Source organism: Chionomys nivalis, chromosome 24, assembly GCF_950005125.1.
Source record: "Chionomys nivalis chromosome 24, mChiNiv1.1, whole genome shotgun sequence".
Taxonomy (NCBI): Eukaryota; Metazoa; Chordata; class Mammalia; order Rodentia; family Cricetidae; genus Chionomys; species Chionomys nivalis.
This window is the reverse complement of record NC_080109.1, coordinates 719332-741356: the sequence shown is the minus strand read 5'-3', so window position 1 is coordinate 741356 and position 22025 is coordinate 719332. Positions and strand designations below refer to the sequence as shown.

General features: G+C 35.3%; 1 protein-coding gene across 4 annotated transcripts in view; it reads left to right on the top strand.

Moving 5' to 3' along the window:
- Positions 1-22025, top strand: part of Lrba (LPS responsive beige-like anchor protein) — a 484014-nt gene that overhangs the window by 310366 nt on the left and 151623 nt on the right. For all 4 annotated transcript variants that reach the window (XM_057757319.1, XM_057757317.1, XM_057757318.1 and 1 more), the window contains exons 41-43: positions 14178-14295; positions 15741-15843; positions 20419-20534. In XM_057757319.1, coding sequence (XP_057613302.1) covers positions 14178-14295; positions 15741-15843; positions 20419-20534 — 337 coding nt within the window. The remainder of the gene's footprint in view (positions 1-14177; positions 14296-15740; positions 15844-20418; positions 20535-22025) is intronic.

The following is a 22025-nucleotide window of genomic DNA, read 5'->3' as shown; positions in this document are numbered from 1 at the left end:
TAGTCTGAATTGTGGGCGGCTGTTTGTATGCTCTGGTTGTGGAGGCTCTTGGTATTGCTCACAGTAATTTTAGGAGATGACTCTATAGCTTTTTTTTTTATTCTTATATTTTTTAAAATTTTTTGTTTTTGTTTATTTGTTAGTTTTCGAGAAGCGTTTCTCTCTGTTGCTTTGGAACTTGCTCTGGAACTAACTCTGTAGACCAGACTGGCCTTGAATTCACAGACATTCTCCTGCCTCTGCCTCCTGTGTACTGGAATTAAAAGTGTGCACCACCACCGCCTGGCTTATTTTTTAAATTTTAGACACGTGGGCTGGTCATTACTTGGTAATTTCTGCCGTCTCTGATGTTTGAGACTGAAGTAGTCTGCAACCTAAGGACTGCCCTGAAAGCCTAACTGCTTTACTTTGAGCTCTGAACTCTGTGCAAGGAAACCATTATGCACCAGCTGGGTGACTGTTCTCTGCTTTGGGCGCTGCTCTGTTTTTTAGTCGGTACTCTAAGGCGTAAGGCATTAATAGATGTCCTCCCGTGAGTCTGTGTGTCTGTCTGTCTGTCTGTTCGTGTGTCCATGTAGAGGTCAAAGGACAGTTTGTAGGATTCAGTTCTCTCCTTCCACCACCTTGTATCCAGGGGTTAAACTTAGGTTGTAAGGGTTGGTGGCAAGCTCTTTCATGCACTGTGCCATCTCATTGACCTTTTTAGCCATTTTTCAGGACTCGCTGTCTTTAATTGCTTGGTATTTAACATCTTCAAAGTAGCTCCTCCCATATTTATTCTATTTGTCTTCAGTATTTCTTAGATCCAAGGGTAGTTAAGTTTAATCTGTTAGTCTTGTCTTAATCAAAAGGGGAAGTTCTCTTACTCATGGATTTGTTTTTGTTTTGTTTTAGTGTGTGTTATATATTAATGCTGTTCCTTTCACTTTTCTGTCCTTTGATGTCCTGCTATGTGTATTTGTTAGCTTGTGTTAACTTGACACAAAGTAGAGTCACCTGGGAAGAGGGAACCTCAATTGAGGAACTTCTTTCATGAAAGAGGTCTGTGGCCTTGCATGTGGAGCATTGGTTTGCTTGCTGATTGGTGTAGGAGGGCAAAGCAAGGTAGTTGAGCAAACCAGAGGAAGTGAGCCTACAAGTAGCATCACTCCCCGTTCTCTGCTTCAGCTCCTAGGTTCCTGCCTCTGCTTCTCCGAATTACAGATTTTAATTTGTAAACTGAGATACTCTCTTGGTCACAGCAATAAAATCCAAACTAGGACACTATTTATATGTTAATCTGCTTTAGGAGTTTTCTCTTTTTATCATATTATGTAAAGCCATTTTTAAATTTAAATGTATTTTGACCTTATTTTCCCCTTCTATCAAGTTCTTCTGGATCCTCTCCCCTTTCCAACTTACCCATCTTTAAGTTCTTTCTCAATAAGCAAACAAAAAACCGTCACTCAAGGTACACACACAACAACAACAAAACAAACCCAGAGGAACATTAACAGACTCCTTTTATGAGGCCACAGTTACCCTGATACCCAAACCACACAAATGCAACAAAGAAAGAGAACTACAGACTAATCTCCCTCATGAACATTGATGCAAAAATACTCAATAAAATACTAGAAAACTGAATCCAAGAACACACACACACACAAAAAAAAAAATCATCCACTATGACCAAATAGGCTTCATCCCAGAGATGCAGGGTTAGTTCAACATACAAAAATCTTTCAATGCAATCAATCATATAAACAGTCTAAAAAAATTCATATGATCATCTCATTAGATGCTGAAAAAGCCTTTGATAAAACATCTCTTCATGATAAAGGTCTTGGAGAAATCAGTGATACAAGGAATATACCTAAACATAATAAAGGCAATTTATAACAAGCCGACAGCCAACATCAAATTAAATGGAGAGAAATTCAAAGCGATTCCAATAAAATCAGGCACAAGACAATACTGTCTAATCTCTCCATATCTATTCAGTATAGTACTCTAGGTTCTAGCTAGAGCAATAAGACAACAAAAGGAGATCAAGGGGATACAAGTTGGAAAGGAAGAAGCCAAACTTTTTTTTTTTTTTTTTTTTTTTTTTTTTTTTTTTTTGGTTTTTCGAGACAGGGTTTCTCTGTGGTTTTGGAGCCTGTCCTGGAACTAGCTCTGGTAGACCAGGCTGGTCTCAAACTCACAGAGATCCGCCTGCCTCTGCCTCCCAAGTGCTGGGATTAAAGGCGTGCGCCACCACCGCCCGGTGAAGCCAAACTTTTGATATTTGCAGATGATATGATTGTATACATAAATGGCCCCAAAAATTCTACCAGGGAACTGCTACAGACAATAAGAACCTTCAGTAATGTGGCTAAATACAAGGTCAACTCAAAAGAATTTGGAAGCCCTCCTATATGCAAATGATAAATGGGATGAGAAATAAATCAGAGAAACATCACCCTTTACCAAGTAGCAACAAATATAAAATATCTTGGGGGTAACTCTAAGCAAGCAAGTGAAAGATCTATATAACAAAAAGTTTAAGTTTCTGAAGAAAGAAATTGAGGAAGACACCAGAAAATGGAAAGATCTCACATGTTAGATAGGTAGGATCAGGATCATAAAAATGAGCAATCTTACCAAAAACAATCTACAGATTCAGTGCAATCCCCATCAAAATCCCGACACAATTCTTCACAGAGCTTGAAAGAACAATACTTAACTTTATATGGAAAAACAGAAACCCAGAATAGCTAAAACAGTTCTGTACAGTAAAGGAACTTCTGGAGGCATCACAATCCCTGACTTCAAACTCTACTATAGAGCTATAGTAATAAGAATAGCTTGGTAGTGGCAGACAAGTGGACCAGTGGATTCAAATTGAAAACCCTGACATTAATCCACATACCTATGAACACTTTATTTTTGCCAAATAATCAAAATGGTACAATAGAAAAAAGAAGTCATCTTCAACAAGTGGTGCTGGCATACTTGGTTGTCAACATGTAGAAGATTGCAAATAGATCCTTATCTATCACCATGCACAAAACTCAAGTTCAAGTGGATCAAAAACCTCAACATAAATCCAGTTACACTAAACCTGATAGAAGAGAAAGTGAGAAGTAGCCTTGAACACATTGGCACAGGAGGCCACTTCCTAAAATATAATACCAGTAATACAGAATTGAGAACAACAATCAATAAATGGAACCTCCTGAAACTGAAAAGCTTCTGTAGGGCATAGTAAATAAACACAATAAATAAAATGACAGCCTACAGAATGGGAAAAAAAATCTTTTACCAACTCCTCATCTGACAGAGGTCTGATCTCCAAAATAATATAAAGAACTCAAAAAACTAGATATCAAAATACCAAATGATCCAATTAAAAACTGAGGTACAGATCTTGCTGATTGTGGTGGTGCATGCTGATAGGGTTTGCAGAAGAAGGCAGAAGCAGGAGGATCATGAGTTTGAAGCCAACCTGGCCTGCACATTTTTTGCCAGGCGGTAGTGGCACTTTCCTTTAATTCCAGCACTCGGGAGGCAGAGTCAGACGTACCTCTGTGAGTTCAAGGCTAGCCTTGTCTACAAGAGCTAGTTCAAGGACAGGCTCCAAAGCTACAGAGAAACCCTGTCTTGGAAAAAAAAAAAGAAGAAGAAGAAGAAACAAACAAAACCCTGGAGTACAGATCTAATAGAGAATTCTCAACAGAAGAATCTCAAATGGCCGAAAGACATTTTAAGAAATTATTCAACATCCTTGGTCCTCACGCAAATGCGAATCAAAATGACTCTGTGATACCATCTTACACTTGTCAGAATGTCTAAGATAAAAAAATACTGAGGACAGTTTATATTAAGAGGGTGTAGATTAAGGGGGAATACTCCTCCACTGCTGGTGGGAGTTCAAACTTGTATAGCTGCTTTGGAAATATATATGGCAGTTTTTCAGAATATTGGGAATCGATCTACCTCAAGACCCAGTGATACCACTCTTGGGCATGTACCCAAAGGATGCTCAATCATACCAAGCAGACATTTGCTCACTTGCTCAACAGTGTTCATAGCAGCATTATTCGTAAAAGCCAGAACCTGGAAACAATTTAGATGCCCATCAACTGCAGAATGGATAAAGAAAATGTAGTACCTTTCACAATAGAGTTTTTACTCAGTTGTAAAAATCAGTGACATCATGAAACTTGCGTGCAAAGACAAACACGGTATGTACTTACTCATAAATGGATACTAGATGTAAAGCAAAGGATAATCAGACTACAGTCCACAACTGCAGAGAAGCTAGGTAACAAAGAGGACCGACCCAAAGAGGGGTGCATGGATCTCCCTAGGAAGGAGAATTAGATGAGATATCCTGTAAAAACTTGGGGCATGTAGCAGATGGGAAAGAGGAGGGGATGGGGAGTGAGAACATGAGGAAATAAGGGAACATCAAGTTGAGAGAGGGATGGAATAGGAGAGCAATAAAAGAGGTATCGTAATAGAGGGTTTAGGGAGATAGCTGGTGCTAGTGAAATTTCTCGGAATTTACAATGATGACTATTGCTAATACTTCTAGCAATAGTGGAGAGGGTGCCTGAACTTGCCTCCGCCTGTAATCACATTAATGACCCTAACTGATCCTACATCTGGTAACTGATGGAAGCAGATGCAGAGCCAAGCACCACACCAAGCTCTGGGAATCCAGTTGAAGAGAGGGAGGAGGGAATATATGAGAAGAGAGGTCAAGATCATGATGGGGAAATCTACTGAGACAACTGAACCAATCTCGTGGGAACTCATGAACTCTAAACCAACAGCTGTGGAGCCTCCAAGGAACTGAACTAGTCCCTCTCATGTAGGAGACAGTTGTGTAGCCTGGTCTATCTGAGGGGCCCCTGGCAGAGGCGCTAGGATCTTTCCCTGGTGCCTGAACTGGATTTTTGTAGCCCATTCCCTATGGCAGGATGCCTTGCTCAGCCTTGATGCAGAGGGGAGGAGCTTGGTTCTGCCTTAACTTAGTGGGCCAAGTTTTGTTAACTCCACATGGGAGGCCTTGCCCTATGGTAGGATAGGGGGTTGGGCTGTGAGGAAGGCAAGGGTGACAGGAAGAGGGGTAGGAGGGAGAACTGTGGTTGGAATGTAAAATGAAAATTTAAAAACATTGAGATACAAAATTTTAAAAAACAAACAGGAAAACAAAATAAGATTATGGGTATTTTATGGCGCTGAACTAGCTCTCCATCTATCATTGTGTATCTTACAAATTTATGGGTTGTGTCTGTAGAAAAATCACCACAGCTAGTCTCATTGTAGCGGCATTACAATATAAATAACAATCTAGTGGTGTGTGTTGAATTGTATGGATCTGTACTGTAAAATGAAGTTAACACTTAAATCCTGTTTAACTTGTGTTCATAACGTTCTGTTGGGTGAATATCCTTTACAAAAACAGTTTTTGGAAGATTGTATACAAAGCTGAACATGAGCAACATATTTAGTTGGACATTCCATTGTGGAAATAAATATGAACTTATATTAATTTGTTTAATATAAGCAACCCTAACCAAGCAGTTGAGTAGTAAATAGAATGTCAAAAGCTGAAAACCTGAAGGAGAAAAGTCTCTCTGAATGGAAGCCCTGCTGGGGGTTGTAGGCACATACCATGTGTTACATTCCAAATAATTTTCTTTTGCTTTGCATTGTTTTTATTTCTTATCCTTGTTATTTTAAATAACAAAAGGAAATATTTTAAAGGTAAATAAAAGTTTTTCCCTTTAATTTAGGCAATGTGGGCACTAGAGAAATTTCCTGTGACTACATTATTGTACACCTCTACAAAGAGACTAAGTCGTTCTGCTCTAAACTCACATTACTATACCACTAAGATGTATTCAGATAGCCAGGTGGTGGTGGAACACCACCTTTAATCCCAGCACTAGGAAGGCAGAGACAGGTAGATCTCTGAGTTCAAGGCCATGGTCTATAGAGTGAATTCCAATACAGCCAGAGTTACAGAGAGAACCACTGTGTGGTAGTTTGGAAGAAAATGCCCCCAAAGGAAGTGGCACTATTAGGAGGTGTGGCCTTGCTGGAGTAGGTGTGATCTTGTTGGAGGTAGTGTGTCACTGTGGGGGTGGACTTTTAGGTCTGTTTTCTCAAGCTTCACTCAATGTGACTGTCAATTGACTTCTGTTTGCATGAAAGATATAGCACTCTCAGGTCCAGCACCAGTCTATCTGCACACTGTTATGCTCCCAGTCATGATGACAATGGACTGAACCTCACTGTAAGCAGGCTATCCCAATTAAATATTTTCTTTATAAGAGTTGCCATGGTTATAATGTCTCATTACAGAAATAAAAACCCTAACTAGGACACCCTGTCTCAAAAAAGAAAAAAATAAACCATAAAAAATAAATAAAATCTAAAAAGATGTGTTCAGGTATGAAAGAAAGAATTTTGATGGGGAAGAGGAAAAAGGTACATTTTGCTCATTGTTTCAGAGGTTTCAGTCAACCACAGTGTGTAGAAGCTGCTCAGCCATGGCTGGCAGAAAACAGTGGAGCAATGACTTTCTTCCATGGAAACCCCACCTACAACACTTTCAAGATCAAAAAGCTCTTACATGCTTTTGAGATTGAGCTTGAGGTTATAAAGGAAGAATTGACATTGAGAAGACTTATTAGTGTTCTTGGTTAGTTAACTATACATTATAAAATATTCTAATATGTTTAAAATTAGTAAATTTTTACTAGTTGATTTGAGTTTAAATTTGTTAAATAATAAAAATTCATGAATATAGAAAGTCTGCTTAATAATGGACAAAATTTTTGAAATTTGAATGTAGTAACAATGTATGTTATTTCCCTGTGTTTTTGAGAAGTGACTGAATATTTTCAATATGAATGAAAAAATTAAAAATAGACATAAACACATATTTAAGGAGGAATGTAACATAAGTAGTTTTGAAGCTGGGTATAGCAGTGCTTTGTTCTTAGGCAGAGGCAGGAGCATCATCCATGCTAGAAAGAAAGTTCAAGGTTTCTGTGAGGCACCCAGTGAAACTCTGTCTTAAAAAGAACAAGATCTGGGGATGTCTCAGCGGGAGAATGTTTTAGTATGTTTTGGGACCTCAAATTTGATCCCAGCACCACAGAAATAAGGAAATAGATAAATTAATGAAAAGAGATCATACCAGGTTAGGTCCATACAACAACAAGTTCTATGCCAGCCTTAGTGACTATAACCCCTATACTCAAATATGTAAATATTTTTGATAAAAAATAATTTATGTATTATTAACATAAAATGCCAAAGTGATATTTGAATGTAGGAAGATACGATGTAGAGAAAAGAGTTGAGATAAATAAATGACTCTCCCATATCTTTTATAATAGTAACAGCTTAGATACACATGCCTATGATGTCTTATTAATCAAATAAGGGGCTTTTAGTGTGATAATTATTGTCAGACATTGTTTGAAAGCACCTAACAAAGTAAAGGTTATAAAAAATGTTAGGATATCAGACTGTAGAGCTTCTGATGGTATTATTACAATAAACCTTTAAACTTTTGTGTTGAAAATCTCTTATACATCCCCCGTGTTCCCATCAGACAGAAACCCTTCACACTGCATTCATGATTAAACTTGCATTGTGGCTTTGTTTCCATTTTAGATGATATCTTCAGACCCCGGAATATCTATTTAAATCTAGGTTTGTTTCTATGTTCATTCTGCTCTTAGTAATGTTTGTGGCTGATTGTTTCCCTGTGCATTCTTATGGGGAACAAATAGAGAATATCTACGTTCTTCATGAACGTACTCTGGTAATGTTTTATGTTGTAGTTAGGATTGTTGTCTTTTTTTTTAAAGACCCTCAAAACTGCAGGTATAAGTTTTTAAAACTGAATTAAAAATTAGTTTGAATATAAATAAATACCTTCGTTTATTTTATTTATTGACATCATTTTAATTTTTCTTATTAAGATATATGGAAAATACCAATTAAAAATAATTTTATAATGTATCATGTGGAATTCAAGTTATTTTTAAGCTGAGAAATGTCAAATATAAAATAGAACCATGTAAAGAGAACCATGTAAAGAGTCTGAATTATTTACAGGCCAAAGGCTTAAAGGTACAGCACTCTAGCACAAATATTAAGTTATGAAATGGGAATTTCAGTTTGCCATAAATCTGCCTGCCATTGCAGCTTAAAGTAAAATAGTTTTGCCCATCTAAAGCAACATCAATTTGCCAGTCAGTGCTTCATGTATCAAAGAGCGTTCTGTGAAAATATCAATATCATTGGTTAATATAAATGAAATTAATTTTTAAAGCTAGGCTAAAGGTTGACATCTGAAAAATTGCATTACTTTGCAGAAGAGAAATTTCTGTCTTCTAGTGAAATTTCAGGTCATGAGGGCAAGTAATTTTCACAATCTTCAATGGGAGTCAGTGAAATATGAACTTCATTGTCACCTAGCCCCAAAGCGATAAGATAAAATGAGCTGATACATCATTTGCTGTGGTTTTATCATCTCCCTCAGTAATTGGAAGAGAAAACATAAGAGTGTGTGTATTTGTATGCTTCCCCGTCTTCCCTCCCAACTGCCCCATCATCCACACCCAGGCTAAAGCATTTTACCCCAATCAATACAAAGGTCATACAGCATTTTTTAATATATTTTTAATTTTTCATGCTGACTAAAACTGCCAAGTAGAGCATTAGAGTAATGAATATATTTAATTGAATTTGTCACCCATGAAAATGTTAAGGACAATGCTATAGTACATCATAGTACTAGTAGCAGGAGAAAATACATTGATGAAAGAAATTAAATAATAACTCATAATTGATTTAAAGATAATTTTTATTTATATTCATGACTTTCAGTTTTGTTGCTATTTTGCTTTCGGGAAATATAGATCCATTTTGAATGTCCATAGTCAGTTACAGTATAATCACCATTCTAAAAACTCTCCAGTGGAGACAACATCTTCCACTTTCTGAAAAGATATTTTTTATAGTTTGTTGTTCTTTCCTGTATTTGGTTAAGAATATATGATTGTAAATAAAACACTAAAAGTCATATGGTTGGTAAAGAAGGAAATCCTAAAACAGCTTGAATTTATTATTAGGAAAAATGGAGGGTCATCCCAACATTATTTCAGAGAAAACTACAGCAAAATATAAAAACCATCAGTATTCTAACTTTTAAATGATTGATTAAATTTTTTTAAACTTATTTTTATCATGTTGTAGTTCTTAGAAACACTATGTATTGATAGGTGGTGAACTCACTGAAGAGTAGCTTTTTCGGTGTGTGTTTTTGTTTCAAAGGTATTTTGAATATTTTAATATCTTCCCATGCTCAGGTTAAAGACTTAGTTTCTGCTTTGTTCTCCACTTTGGGGACATAGAGAACACCTTCTTAACCTTCAGTGCCATTATCACTTGATGACAGGATTAGTTTCTGGTTTATACACTGAATCTAAAACATCTCTCTTGACAGTAAATGTATTTGTAGAGTTGCTAAATGATTTTATTGTAGAATTTCAAATACCATTCTTGTTATTTGTTATGTGATATCAGGCTTCTTATTGTCAAATTCTTAAGAAATCAGTATGGGATTGTTTGAATGAGTAAAACCACTTAAAATTAAGAAGTGTTTACCCGAGATTATGCTATACTGGTTTATTTATAGTATGTTCTTTAAATAGCCTTCTTTAATTCCAGTTACATAGACTTCTATTTCTTGATTTTGTATATGCAGACTTTGTCCAAACTATTTTCTATTTTTTAGATAAAATATTTCCCACTTTTTAAATACAATTTTTTCTTTTTAGAAAAATGTTAAAATAGTTAAATTTTAATGAGGGTATCTTTTTTGTAACAAACCTTTCCTCTTTGCTCCTTTACTGTAGTGAAACAAACATGGATCTAGCTATTTAAAAATCTACTTTTTAAATTATAAATATGGTATCATTTAGTTGGACTAACAAAATGTGGGTTTCTATTTTTGTTATTTCTTGGGGATGAGAAAGCAAGATTTTTGATTAAAAGGAATGAAAATCCTTTACTATGATTCTAAGAACTGCAGATTGATAAAAGAATTTTCTCATGGATTCATAGTAAACTATAAGAAGAGTAGAAAAAGAAATACATGTATTTTTGGACAACATTATTATCATTTCAAAGAAGATATATTTGATCTTTAAGGAAGAAATTTAGTATGTATTTGTGTATTGTATTTAAATACTGAATTCCTATTCTAACAGCCATTTTAAAATTTAATACGTAAATTAACTTTGTTAAAACAAGTTATTTTTAAAAGTTTAATTCACCAATAATCACACTAAAAATTTTAAAACGAAGTGGTAAAAATTCAGGGAGGGTGCTGTGGGCTTAGGCTTTCAAGCTATTCTAGACTCAGGGTCATAACTGCCGAGCAATGGTAATGATACAGTTGCCATAGCAACTGATTCATTGGAGGGCTAGACCTCTGTCTAGGGTGCTGTCAGTATACGTGGAGTTCCAGTGAACAGAAAGTCCCAAAGAAGGGTCTGCTTCTACCTAATCCAGTTTTAATTGAACTCTAGAGACTTTGAAGTGAAGCCTCAGACCAGGCACACACTTCTCTTCCAGCAAAAATGAACCTCGAGTTCAGCCAGGCTTCGACTGCGTTCCAGGGCTGACAACTCTTCCTAATGAATACTTTCAAGAAATGTTATTATCTCAATTTCAGGTAGAAACTCTTTAGTTACGAGAGTCTCTATTTCTATTTTAAGCTACAAGTTGACTATAGAGATATTCCCTTTTGTTATTTTTTATATCTAATTAGGCTATTTTTATTACAGTTTTAAAATTTGAATCCCTAGTTTTACAGAATTTTCTGTCTCTTCTGTTTTTATGAGTTTGAAAATATTATGAGACTTTATTAAACTTTGGAAGCACACTTTGATACTCTGTGTATTCTACTGTTTGTGTCCAGTCTGGACCCATGTAAAACAGCACTGGCTTCAGTTCATGGAGTAGTTAATCTACACACACACACATGTAATCTACACACACATGTGAACGATAAACCACAAAGATAGTGACTGTTCTAAGAAAAAGAAAAATGGGATCAGAAATGTGAGGTCTAGGAGTTTTAATACTGTCTGTGCTGTTTTAATTTATTATTATAATATTGTTAATAATAGTAATGATGATAATTTGGTTTTCCAAGACAGGGTTTCTCTGTGTAGCCCTGGTGTCATAGAGCTTTCTCTGTACACCAGGCTGATCTTTAAACTCAGCAGATATCTGCCTGCCTTTACCTCCCAAGTGCTGGGATTAAGGGTTTGTGCCACCACTCCCGCACTTAAATTTTTTAAATTTATTCAACAGTATGACAAAAGACTAAGATTTTACAAGGTTGAATATGTGTGGGCCTTATGTCATTTTCTATAATTTTCAGTTTTTATATTTGTTAGGCTAAAATACATCTTAAGGAGGATGGCACTGTATTTTGGGTAAATTCTTGAAACAACCAAACTCTGTAAATCAGCAGAATATATATGGAATTTTTGATTAGTCATAGAACTACCTGAATATATGAAATATCTTAAAAGCAGCATTTTAGCATACTTGTTTCTGTTAGTGAATAGAGAGACTCTAGAATGTGATAACTCTTTGGCTGTGTGATTGTTTCTGTGAAGTGTTGGCATTATTGCTATGAGCAGCAAGTATACCTGAGATTTCTGTGCTCAGGAAACACGGAATTTTCACACCAGTGCACAATGCTTCTAGCATGTCACAATGCTTAAGTGACTCTGTTGTTTATTTTGATTCTCTCTTTTTCTAATGTCAACCTAAATACAGGATAAAACAATGTAGTTTATTTAGTTTCTAATGAGTCAAGTTCTAGTTTAATACCAACCCCTTTTCTTTGGAGACTGAGCCTTGTAGGCCCGAGAAACTTGAATTCAAGAGAAACATCACAGTCTCTGGACTTCAGCCTTCTGGGTACTGGGATTACGGGTGTCTAACACACTCCACTATAGGATGCTTTTGAAGACCATGACAGTGTATGGGAAACTCTAGACTTGGGAATTTGAAAACTTGGAGTAGGCTGAACTTTGCCACTAACTTTCAAAAAGATTTTGTTTTAATATTTAACATGTCTTCAGCATGCCACATTTTACTATGAACAGAGTCATTGGATATATTTTTACATGTTTATAAAATATATAATGTGTAATATATTCTTAACACTTGATAAATCCAAGGTGTTGAACTCAAATGCATAGAAACTAGGCAGACTACAGTAAGTGATTGAATATTTACCTTAAATTAGTAAATACAGTTACTTTTCCTAATAAATCAGAAAACTGAATATTTATATGAAGAGCTTGTGCCTCCCTTGCTTAAGGAGAGAGAGAGAGAGAGGAGGGAGAGAGAGAGAGAGAGAGAGAGAGAGAGAGAGAGAGAGAGAGAGAGAGAGAGAGAGAGGAAGGGAGGAAAGAGAAAGGAGCATTGGATCCCTGTCTGGAGCTCAGGCTGCTAGACTTCATAAAGTCATCTCAAAATTGATACCTTGTGCCATTGCTAAGGCTGCAGAGTGTATTTGGATGTTTTCCTGAGCTAAAGCTTAGATCCTATCCTTTAAAAGTAGGAGAGATGAGAAGCAAACAAGTACCTATCCAAATTTCAGATGGTACAATGTGTTCTAAAGAAACTTTGAACAGTTTGGGGTGTTTGGTACTGTTAGCAGAAGGTGAAGAGTCCATGGTTGTCTGGGAGATGACAGGAGCAGAAGGCCTGCTTTGAGGTTTGAAAGAGCATTCCAATCAAAGAAGAAAGCAAGTAGTTAAAAAACAAACAAAACCTTGATCTGTCCTCTTTCTGCCTTTTCCTCTCTCTTGGTTTTATTTGTTATGAAACCGAGAGGTAGAACATTTGTTGCCAATTTCAAAATTGAGAGATGAGTCCTTGTCTAGTTCTTGATGTTTTTATAGTACTTTTCAAAGTTATATCTGTTTTCTAATTTCTCATGTACAAAATTGAAAAAAATAACTGAATTAAGTTTTTTGTTTTTAATTTCAAAGAAACTGCCGTTTGTGTTGAAGAATATAGGTTTACTTGTAGCTCTGGTCTGGTGGGGTAGGGAAGGAAACAAAGGAAGGAACAGAGTGTAGGGTTGATCATCATTTATTTCTTCTTCTGTGTTTGTTTCAGATGTGACCCTGTCATGCAGTATTGTAATCACAGGTTTTCATTTGTGTTTTTTAGTTGGAGTTGGGCTGTAGAAATATATATTAACTTTTAGCTTAATTGATCTCAGATTTTTCTCAGCTCTTGGTAGGAATGGCATTTGATTCTCTTGGAGAAATCCTGAGTCTGAATTCCTCTAAGACTCTCATAATTAAGCTTTTGAAATGATCTTTTTGAAAACAAACCTTGAATAACAAGGCAACAAAGTGGCTTAGAACTAAAGACAGGATTACTGTGGATTGGCAAAGCATTTTAAGCAACTGTGTCTGTCACATGGGATGACAAGAATTGTAACAAGTTACTCTGACAGCCACCCACTCCATGGAGAGATTATGCTAGGCTTATTCGCAGGGCTGTGTTTAGCTTTGACTGATCAAATGATACTTAACCCTTATACAGTTAATCTTTATGTTTTCTGATTATTTTTTTGCCTTACCAGTGACCTTAAAATTTTTGAGAATAGTGTACTAACATACACCTTTAAAGCAGGGCAAAGGCACCACTGGACAAACTATAATCATATCATATAAAATCCATTTGTATAAGAGGGCCATCAGCACATAAGTCATTCTTTCGAATTCTTACTTTTTGAAACTTTATCTGAAAACTTAGTTCCTCTAATAAGATTTTAAGGTTTTTCAGTAAATAAGGCTGCATCTGTTTCCTGACAATAGATTTCTTTGTTTATAAAGCCCAAATATGTAATTGTAAGAAGAGATTTAAGAATTTCACTGTACTTTTTCATGTAGTTTGATTTTTACAAATTACAATGCATTTTCTTCATGTTTTTCCAAACAGTCCCATTATCTATTAAATTATTTTTCTTAGAAACTGTTTTTCTTAATAGAGCCTTCTTTATTTTAATTGGAGGGAAACAACACTTATGGATTGTAATGCTGTGAGTTAATGGGGTTATCTTTTTTTCTCACTAGATCTTGGCATATACAGAAGGTCTGCATGGAAAATGGCTGTTCACAGAGATAAGATCAATCTTTTCTCGTCGTTATCTTTTGCAAAATACAGCCCTGGAGATCTTTATGGCAAACAGAGGTAATATGTTGCAGAAGTACATTGTAAAAAAGCTAACTTGCCCCCATTCTGATGTCATTTTTGAACATACCATATTGTTTCTATTTAGACCGGAACTATAGTTTACCCTCTGCCCTGTTGACCTCATCGCTTGCATCTCACCCATCATTCTGTGATTCTTATTCCTACCCCATCCTTTTTAGAATTATTTGTAGCTCCTTTGTTTTCCTAGCTGTTTCACAAATTGGTGCAATGCTCTATAAGTACAAATGAACAATGATTTAACTATTCAATCACTTTTTTTTTTACTAATGCAAGCATTATTTTTCTATATAAATAATTGAGACATTACACTTTATTTCAGTCTGCATTCTCGTTCAGAAGTAGTGGCAACGTTCCAGCATTTATCACTTGCTCATCCTCATTCACTTTCCTTTAGTGGAAATCTATAGATATCTTTGCATTTGTGTGCTTCCTGACAGTTCTCACTCACTCACATAGTGTACAGTCTCATATCCTTTGTCCTTTCCTCATATTTAATATGATAGTGGGTATATACAGAAGTCTTATTTCAGCACTACAAGAACAATTTATGGCAGTACAGCATACTTTGTGCTTACTGAGTGGCCTGTTACTTATGTTTTAAGACTTGGTGGTAAATCCACTGTTTAAAAGTTACAGCAACATAGTAAATTTTTAACAACTTAAGTATTTTTGTCTGACCAAGCAGAAGACTGCCTTCTAGATGAGTTTGTAGCATACATGTGATTCTGATACTGTTAATATATAATTAAGATTTTTGAGATTAAAGAAATTAATATCTTGTAAAGTGTGTTATTTTATGACAATCATCTTTTTAAAGATAGGTAAGTATTTTATATGACTTGCAAAATTGACATGTCAAATACATTTCCTTACTAGATGCTTCTACTGTTACCTTAAAAGAAATTATTAGAAAGCATTTTACGTTTTCTTAAGAGCCAAACACAAATATTTCTGGTTGACATTAATATGTGGAGTAGAAATATTCAAATATTATAAAGAAAATTGCTTTCAAATGTGTCATTTCTGGATGTACAATGGATTATTTCTTAGCTATATTTGTAGCTTTTAATGGAAGGTGGGTTCTGTAAATTTTAAGTAGTTCTAAAAACTCCTGTCGAGGAACTGGAGCCATGAACATTGAATATGTATATTCACAGTTGTGCCTGTATACTCAGAGCTTCATGGTGTACACTGAGACAATAGTTAGTTTTTCTGTAAATACTACTGCTGAAACTCGTGTGTGTGGCAATGGGATCCATGGATGAAACAAGTACCACCTGTAGAAGATTGCTACTGCATTAGGGTGTCGTCCCAATTGTATTTAATAGATGCCTGAACTGAGAGTAAATATTCTAATGGACCATGGATTTAGTTTCCCAGAAGGATAGCATTGTAGTCTAACTTTTAAAAATCACTTGTAGTTGCTGTGATGTTCAACTTCCCAGACCCTGCCACAGTGAGGAAAGTGGTGAACTATCTACCTCGCGTTGGTGTGGGAACCAGTTTCGGATTACCTCAGACCAGGTACTGTTTTATTTGAAAAGAAAATAGGAAATATTCTTATTACAATCTTGTTAATTAGCATATATTAATATTTGTATTTGTTTTGAAACATTACCTTTAGTTTTGTATCTTAATAAATGATGGTTATTATAGGTGTGTTTTATTGTTAGCCAACTGAATCATAATTTAAAAAAATGCAGTATCTTTCAGAGAACATGTTTGAAAATACTACAAGAAAAAGGTTCTCTAGTTTTCCTAGGAGCATTTGTATGTGCACACATATGTCAGAAGGTTTCATTTATGCTTCTTATCTTGGCCTGTGGGGAAAAGGAATGTATTTCCATATGATACCACTATATTCTAATCAAAATGGCAAAAAGATAGATAATATCCAAATATTAAGTAAATTGTAAAATGATTGGAATGCGCATTACAAAGAATATAAATTAATACTGGCCCTTTGCAGACCCTTTGAAAACGAAGTAAAACTTTGCACCCTTACATCCGAGGTGCCCTGTATCCCAACTGTGTTAGTCCTGGAAAGAGGTGCTGCAGATCCCCCCTCATGTTTACACAAAGGGTTTGCAGCAGTGTTCACTGAGCACGATTTATGATAGGCTCAATTGTGAACAAGTTCACCAGCAACAGGAGGATTAGTGAACTGTGCTGCGTTCATACAGTAGAACATGTGATAGTGAGAATGAAGGAACTACTGTCACGTGTAGCAGCAATGATGAATTTAGTAATGGAAGCAAGAACAATCACCTCTGCTTATGCTCTGTGTTGAACCAGTAAAGTTGCCTCTAATCTCTAAGGTTATTGTCAGCTCACTAACTCATTTTTAGAGAGTGGTAGTTCATGAGTGTGAATTAAGAGGCTTGTGATGCTGGGTTGTGGTAGTGCAAGCCTTTAATATCAGCATTCGGGAGACAGAAGCAGGCAGATCTCTGAGTTCTAGGACAGCCAGGTCTACACAGAGAAACCCTGTCTTGCAGGAGGAGGGGAGGCTTTAGACATGCTGCTTATATTTCTTACCTGAGATGATGGCTGTCCAGTGTGTGTATCTTATAAATTTTCACTAAGAACATTCTTTGGTTTTATAGTACAATAAATGCTTCAAAAATAATCCTTAATTTTATTACATTTAAAGCGCTACTTTTTGGGGAGGGGTTCAAGAAGGTTTCTCTGTAGCTTTGGGACCTGTCCTAAAACTAGCTCTTGTAGAGCACACTGGCCTCAAACTCACAGAGATCCACTTCCTCTGCCTCTCGATTAAAGGTATTAAAGGCATGTGCCACCACCACCCAGTTAAGAACTATTTTATCACATTGTATATTTTTTTATTGAATTTTTTTGTCGACATATTTGGAATAACTTGGAACCATAATTTGGGTTGATTTTTTTCTTTTAATTTAGTAGTCCTTTAATGTTTTTTATCAGGTCACTGATTTTTGTTTTTAAAAGAAGTGAGCCCAAAATTAGAATGAAGAAAATAATGAGGACCAAAGCAAAAGCAAATGATATAAATACTTGAAGATGATTAGAAATGATCAATGAAAGTTAAGACTTGATTATTTTAAAAGGAGTCAAACAAACAAAACACCTTAGCTAGACAAAGGAAAAAGAACATTTAAACAATCCATGAACGTAAAATAGCTTTCCAGTTACATTTGTTCAGTTTCGCCCGTCAGTGTTTCCTAGTTTTTAGTACACAACATATCTCATGGTGTAGGATTTGGAGGAGTGGAGGAGTCTTCACAGTGGGCTGGTACGCTAGCTGTGTTGAATGTATTTCTTTCCATAATTGATTCAGTGTCGATATAACTGAGTTAACTTATTTAAGGTAGAAGTATGAACACAGGAATTTTCTTAGTCATCAGCAAGTACGAAGCAGAGAAAGCTAATCCTGAATGGCATGGGCTTTTGAAAAATTCAGTACCCAGTGATACACCTCCTCCAACAAGGTCACATCTCCTAATCTTTCCAAATAGTTCCACCAACTAGGAACCAAGTATTGAAATATATGGCCATTCTTATTCAAATCACCACCGGGGGTTATAAAAGCTACCTTACAGTGGGGTGTTGAGAGTCATGCATGGGAGAGAGGGACTTTTTCTAATCTGCTTTATGTTCCAGCCTTCAGAGAGCACCTAGGTTTGGAACGTTGTTCTTTCTGTCATGCAGCCATACTCTGCCTTGGGTCAGTTCTTGTGCTTTTGCCAGCTCCTGTGCTAGCAATTCCTAGTCATAGGACTGAGAAGGGCAGAGACTTGGAACCTTATACAGCAAAGCTATGGCAAATTAATTTTTAGTATGTGACTAAAACAGTTGAGGAAATTTTTATTACTGTAAACATCTTTATCTGAATAAGTATCTTAATCTGAGGCAGAAATGTCTCCTCTTAGTCTCCTAAGCTTTCTTCTTTTCAACACTGAAGAACGAGCTAAATTCAAAGGCAATAAAATAACATGAAGAATAAAGGTTATAACAGAAGTATGTGGAACAAATAGTAAAACAGACCAGTGAAATGATAGCCTATATCTGACTTTAGTACCTATGAAAAAAGCAGACAGTATAAATAACAAAACATAACTGAAAGATCTTGGAGCACATTGCTAGTGGCCATACCACAGTTGAAAGTGTTGGGAAGAAACACAAACTAGTTTATGCCGAAAATTGGACAGCTTATATACTTACAACAAGTAAAAAAATTTGAATCATTAATTTAAAAAATCTATCCATTAACAAAAATCCTATGACCTTGATCATAGTAGTGATAGCTGTAGTAGTGAATAAGCAGATGTTCAAAGTAGAATGGTAACAGCTCTTGACAAACTCTAGAATCCAGAGGATAACGCAGTGTTTCCTGACTCACTCTGTATGGGCAGTGCCACCTCAGTGCCAGAAGACAGACAACTGTGGGCTAGTAACTTGTGGACACAGACATAAAATCCTTGACAAAGTTTAACAAACCAAATTCAACAGTATAAATACATTATTATCAAATGGCTAGAAATGCAGATTGGTTTAGGTCTGGAAATAAATGTATATTGTTTAACCAACAAAATGCCAAAACCAACTCATTGTCTTAGTAGATAAAGAAAAACAATTGGCAGGTTCTGGCATGCATTCGTGACTGTAACACTGGACTGACTAGCAATAAAAAGATATTTGAACAACCTGATAAAAATCCCCTCTAAAGAAGAAAAACAGCACCTTCACAGCAAAAGCAGACATGTTAGCAAGGGCCATAAGCACAGAAGGATTCTGAAAACTGTGAATCGCATTTCATACCCTGTGTAATAAATGTACATACAGTAGTGGGTGTCGCTTGTTAGAATATTTAACAGTCCCACTACTTTGGACAAGAGTTTAGACAGTTGGTAAAAGTCTAAAGGAAACTCAGTATACAGTTGATTAATTCATGCTCTAAGAATCTCTCCAAGGGAAGTGAAAAGTATGTTCATTCTGTGATTTGTGTGAGAATGTTCACAGTAGCATAAAAGTAGAAGAAATTTGAATGTAAATTAATTATATAAAATACATTTTCTGTGTTCATACAATAGAATATAATTAAGCAATAAAAAAGATATCTAATAATGCAATCATTTTGTTCAGTCTTAAAAAGCATTTTCTTGTGCGAAGAGGCCTGATACAAACTACAGTGCCATGTGCAATCATAGGAAATACCCAGGAGAATCAGGTTTACAGGGATAGAGAGTAGACTGGTAGGTGCTTATGGTTAAACTAGGAATTGGATTTAACTGCAAATACAGAGACGGGAGTTTTGTTATAAAAATGTTTTATAGCAGATTGTGCTAACAACACAAAACTATAAAATTTCCTCCAAAGCCTTTGAAATTTCTACTCTTAGAATGCATAATTTTATAATTTTGAATTATGCCTCAATAAATCTTTTCAATACATAATTACTTGGCTCTTGGTAATGGGAAGAACCATGACAGTACAGACCTCTGAGACTTGGCAGCAGGGTGTTATAATTAGTCCTGCTTCTCACCCCTCATTTCCCACTGCTTATCTTTTGGCTAATTGTATCTAAGTATTTACATTTCTCTAACTTGATCTTCTAAGGAAATACAACTGTTATTTAAAAAAAAAAATAACCTCAGTAGTTTCTTCTATCTTAATTCTACCATACAAATTGCTTAATCTTGTCTTTCCTCTTGTTACAGTGTCTGAGAAAATATAATATTTAAAATTATAATGTTCAAGTTTCATCTTTAAGAGATAACTTTTAAACTTGATAGGCATGTGAATATAATTTTAGACATTTTGTGGATTTATTTATCATACTATTTTAATCAACCTATGCAGATTTTGAATATTACAGTGACATTATAGTGACAGTTTACCTGAACAAGCAAAATAGATATATAATAGACTTATTGCTAGTCTGAATCATTTGGTATCTATTAATTTTGGATTGAAACATTGCTAATATTCATTGGTCTGACATGGATACTAATTTTCAGAATTATGTGTTCCATTAAGAATATTGAATGAGCACAGATAACTCATGATTTATTATTATAATTAATATTAAGTTAGTTTTATTTCAAATTCTCTTCTTTGAAGGCGTATTTCATTATCCACTCCACGTCAGCTATTTAAAGCTTCAAATATGACTCAGCGGTGGCAGCACAGAGAGATTTCAAACTTCGAGTACTTGATGTTCCTCAACACAATAGCAGGTGAATTAAGTGCACACCTTGATTTATTTTATATAACAAGTGTTCATTGTGATATGGTAGGTTATTTTTACTATTGGCATAAGAGCTTATTTTTATTACTATTTGAATCTCTTATTAAGGTAGATTCCTAATGAGTTTTATAACTTTGTATATGAACGGTTGACTACTTAGAAATTAATATTTTAAAAAAGAAAAAGAATTTACAGTTTTGTAATACAAAATGGGACTTCTGTGAAACAGTAGGAATGAAGGACAGTATAATAATTTAAGAACTGATTAATATATTAATATATTAAAATAAGTTTATGATGAAACAATGAGCTATGATAGATAAAGAAATATTTATGTTAAGACTCATGTGAAAATATAAAAATTAAATGGCTCTCAAAATATACATAATCTTGTAATATTGAAAATCACCCATTGAAACTGTTTTTTCGAAGAATAAATAATTGAAATATTGTTATGCTATGCATCTAGAGTAAGCAAACAGGGAGTCTACTAGTGTGACATTTGGGCTTCGTTCCATTAACTGACATGGTATATGTTTGAGACAGAAAAGATATACCAACAGAAAAAGTTATTTTTCTACTCCCAGAGTAATTACTTTGCTTACTAATATAAGTACAAGTTGAATATCCCTTATTTGAAATGCTTAGGACAAGAATGATTTCAGGTTCCAGGATTTCTCAGATTTTGAAGTGTGTGCAGACTGTGAGGTAAGTATGTTTAGTTCAAGTATTCAAATCCAAAATGGCCTGAAAACAAAATTTGATACTTCAGTGCTTTAGGATTTCAGATTTTTGGATTAGAGATGCTTAAATGACTTCAAAAATATGTAATTTGAGAATTTAAAATGAAAAGAGGAATGGAGATTATATTTACCCAGTAATTTGGAATAAGCAGGAAAATGAAGTTTTCACCGGTCAGATAAAGATGTTATTTTGACAGAGGAGGTTGTTGGGAGGTCAGAAGTTAATGTAAATCTTAATCATAAGCAAGCATATAAAATATAGTGTTTGAAGTATATAGTATAGTGTTTGTAGAAAAGTCAATGTTATAATTTATGTTCTCAAATTTATATGTGTACATAAGGTGTATTACTCATAAAGATACGAGGAAATAAATGTTAGTTTGGCGACATTGAGATAGTCTATTTTCCGTCTGAGTTGGCAGGCAGGTCATAGGTTTGTAAAGGTTTTAAGAATATGTAATACTAGAGCTGTAAAATAGCTTGGAGGTTTTAGGTAGGTTGGTAAACTGGGGTAGAACTACTAGGTGGAAGGCAAAATTAGGGAGCAATTACCAGGAAGTGTACTGAGGGCCTGCACTGGACGGATGACAGAGGCCTTTGGGAGGCTAAGTTGCTATATGAATTCAAAGCCTCAGTCACCTGGCGTACAGCTGACTCAGATGTTAGATAAATGAGGAGAGACTGTTGGAATAACCTTGATGGCTCTGGCCTGTTGGTGGAGACTGCTCGTTTGTTCC